The 3877-nt window shown below is 38.1% G+C and overlaps 1 protein-coding gene across 1 annotated transcript in view; it reads right to left on the bottom strand.

Moving 5' to 3' along the window:
• The window catches only part of LOC106882252 (tetraspanin-5), a 159292-nt gene that overhangs the window by 85110 nt on the left and 70305 nt on the right, over positions 1 to 3877 (bottom strand). The window contains exon 2 of the mRNA XM_052967959.1: positions 3318 to 3512. Coding sequence (XP_052823919.1) covers positions 3318 to 3512 — 195 coding nt within the window. The remainder of the gene's footprint in view (positions 1 to 3317; positions 3513 to 3877) is intronic.

The raw sequence follows: 3877 nt of genomic DNA, 5'->3' as shown, positions 1-3877 counted from the left end.
TTTTTTTTTTTATTTTTTTTTTTTAAGTCTGGCACTTATTCTATTGGTCTCTTTGGCTGAACAACTAAGTTACAAAGACATAAACAAACCAACACCAGTTGTCAAGAGGTGGAGAGGAACAAATGCAACCATGCACATACTCATGTGTATGATATCTACATACAGGCTTCCACACAGTTTCTATCTACTAAATTCACTCACAAGGCATTAGTCGGCCTTATGGCTATAATAGGAGACACTCGTCCAAGGTGCCATGTCATGGGACTGAACTTGAAACTACCTGATTGCAAAACGAGCTACTTAACCACAGAGCTGTACCTAGAACAAAGATGAATGAAAGATAAGGACTTCATAAACTCAATATTTTAGATAACTCTAAAAATCTCCCAAAATTCAGCAATTCAAACAAATCCTGCTATTAACACTGGAGAGATCAAATGACCACATGGATAGGTGCTGGACAAACAACTGAGAGGTGAGTAGTTTGTACAAGGATATGCACCAGCACTGTGTTACATATGTGCTCAAGATAATTAAATATCAATTACTATGACCTTCTGGCTCCAGATAGTTATAACATCTACAAGAACCTTCAATGGCCTACAAAATTCACAGGTGCAGCCCTCCATCTTAGTATTTAAAAACCCCAGTTTCTTAGCTTTAGCACTAGATGAGCAGGTATTTGAAGCATCAGTTTGGATCAAATCTCAGTTTTTGATCAGGTCTCTTTATCAAGAGCATTCCATATTTTTAGGGATTGCACTTAAAAAGTTCCTCCCCAAGGCTGAAGTTTGGGTAGAGTTGTTTGTGGAAGACCAGCATTCACCTATGCATACCAGTCTCCCCTCTACAAGCCACTAATGTTGTCCAAAGGAAAAGCAAAAGCCGATACAGCTTAGTACCAGTGAGATCGCAACTCATTTCTTCAACTAAGTCAACTGGAACAATGTGAAATAAAGTGTCTTGCTCAAGAACACAACACAGTCCAGTCCAGGAATCGTACTCACTACCTCACAATTGTAAGCCCAATGGTCAAACCACTGATCCATGCACCTTCACAAGAGAAGCAGACTAAAGTGGTGTTTGCTACTACTGTCCAAGAGATCCTAGCCTCTGTTTAAAGAGAGTGAGAATAAGTTTTAGTTACTTAAATTGAGTATTTTCAAGTCTTCTTACTAGATAATGAAGAATTTAGTTGTGTAAGAACTGCATAAAGCACCTTGCTTGCTCTTCTGTCAGTTTTGAGATATCTGGAAGTTTTGGCATTGACTGCAGTAGAGAGCAATGAAAAATTGATAATATGTAAGAACAAATCCCTCTTTTTATCTTTAATTACTCTTTCAAATCCAATTTTTTCCTTGCATTGCTGGGATAGTTTTTATTAGGAGCAAGTGTCTTTAGAGAGTGATCCCAGATATATCTTACTGCTAACGACTCAACCATGAAATAGGATTGGAATCCATCCCTTTGTCAATCAAACAAACAGGAGCAACCAAAGTTATATGCTTTGCTTGGGATAGTACATCTGTAGCAATTACTTGAACTTACAACCATAAGGTCAGCAGTCCAGCACCTTCAATTCACAACCAAACAGCATTCTTATAAGCAGAAGCTTTTGGCATCTCATTACAGACCTTAGAGTCTGAAGAACAATTTTACAATTATTTTTGCTGCATGTGCAGGTATGACTGTGAGGTTAGGCAACTCACTTCCCAACCAAATGACTTTGGGTTCAGTCCCACTGTGTGACACCTTAGGAAAGTCATCATCATCATCAGCATCATCATTATTTAACATCGGTTTTCTCTGTTGGCATGGGTTCGATGTCTTGACAAGAACTGACCAGCTGAAGGGCTGTTCAGACTCCATATCTGTTTTGGCATGATTTCTTCAGCTAGATGTCTTTCCTAACACCAACCACTATACTGAGTGCATTTACACAGCAATGGTACAGATGCTTTTTACATGGCACCAGCATCTACAAGTCTGCAAGATTAGGAATGCTCAACTGAAGAGGGTTGCAGGAGATGAGCCTGGATGCAAGGGCAACTTCGCTATTACTTAGCTTGACGGGTCTTTTCAAGCACGTCGTCTACAATAGATGCAGTCCAGCCAATTTCTTGTAGGTGGATTTGATAGACAGAAACTAAAAGAAGCCCAATGTGATAAAGAGAGAGAGGGGGAGAGTGAGTGAGTGAACTTTTATTTCTTCAGCTGTACGTGTTTGTTCCCAAATTTCAAACAATGATTTTACTAATGGTGTCATTCGCTTACAGGCCTCCATGAAAGTATGTCTGGGCTTCTTGACATGTTGCATGATCTTTATTATAATGTCATTTGCTTCCAGTTCTCCATACAAACATGTCTGGGCTGTTTGTTGTTCAATAAACTGAGAGACAATTACCACCATGGGAAAAAAAAGAGCATCAAGTATACATGGTTTTGGATGTCATTCCCAACACCAACTACTTTACAAAGACTTTTTCCCCCTCTTAATCCTTTCTGTTAGGAACATAGGCTTGAAACATAAAAGGCTATTCCATTTTTCATGAATGTTAAACTAATATAGTTGCTTGTTATTCCTACACCTGTCTTCATCTTTTGTTTTCTGTAAATTTGAACTATATATATATATATATATATATATATATATATATATTTAAGATTATATAGATATAGTGGTTGGCCAAATGCATATGGTAAATTAGTGGACAAATTTCAAGTTTTCACTTGCTCCCCTTTATGCTATTGGTTTAAGGGCATGAATACTCCAACTTCCATCAATTCATTCCCTGAAATCAATATAGAGCTGATCACCCAATGATGGATAGGTACAATCACAAAAGAACTGACACTTATATCAGTGCATCTGATAAATCAATAATTCAGTTATGGAAATCTATCAAAGTAGAAAGTATATTTAGATAGAAAGAAGATGTGAGAAAATGATTGGAGAGAAAACAAGAGCTGGAAGGAAAGAGAAAAGGAGAGAGAGAGAGAGAGAGACAGGCAGAGAGATGGACAGAGAGAAAAAATAGAAATATAACCAAAATTGTGATGATAATGAGGACAATAATGAAAGATGATGTAGAGAGAAGGAAGACAGATAGATAAAAAGGACGTAAATTAAAGGAAAATAGAGAAAGAGAAAAACAAAACTGATGAAAGAAAAATAATAGAAAAGAGTAAGGGGAAACTAGGTCAAAAATGAGAAATAACATGAACAAAGAGATAAAGAAGAGCAGAAGAGAGAAAGGGAAGATGAAACGGAGGTTTTAAGAGGATAAATCAAGTGAAATTAATATTTTTTTACTTACAATCAACAACAAAACAGTGTTTTCCCTGAGTGCTCCAATACATACTGTGAAACCAATAATGAACATGACCCCACCAACAATGATGAACAGAAGGGCTGGGTCAAGGGCAACGTTGGTCAGCTTGCCAATGTTGTGGAACATATCCTTTTCCGTCCATGCCCACAGTCCAATGGCACATAGTGCACCGCCAATCAGCTGCAAATAAATAAGAAATTGAACACTTGAAACAATTACTACACACAACAATTACAGCATATAATAAATACACTATCAAGCTTGCTTACGAACTACATGGTGCCGGGTTCAGTCCCACTGCATGGCACCTTAGGCAAGTGTCTTCTACTATAGCCTCGGGCCGACCAAAGCCTTGTGAGTGGATTTGGTAGACAGAAACTGAAAGAAGCCTGTCGTATATATGTATGTGTGTGTGTGTGTGTGTTTGTCCCCCCAATATCGCTTGACAACCGATACTGGTGTGTTTACGTCCCCGTAACTTAGCGGTTCGGCAAAAGAGACCGATGGAATAAGTACTAGGCTTACAAAGAATAAGTCCTGGGGTC

This window comes from Octopus bimaculoides, chromosome 5, assembly GCF_001194135.2.
Source record: "Octopus bimaculoides isolate UCB-OBI-ISO-001 chromosome 5, ASM119413v2, whole genome shotgun sequence".
Taxonomy (NCBI): domain Eukaryota; kingdom Metazoa; phylum Mollusca; class Cephalopoda; order Octopoda; family Octopodidae; genus Octopus; species Octopus bimaculoides.
Note: the sequence above shows the minus strand (reverse complement) of the source record. Positions and strands in the feature narration are given on the sequence as shown.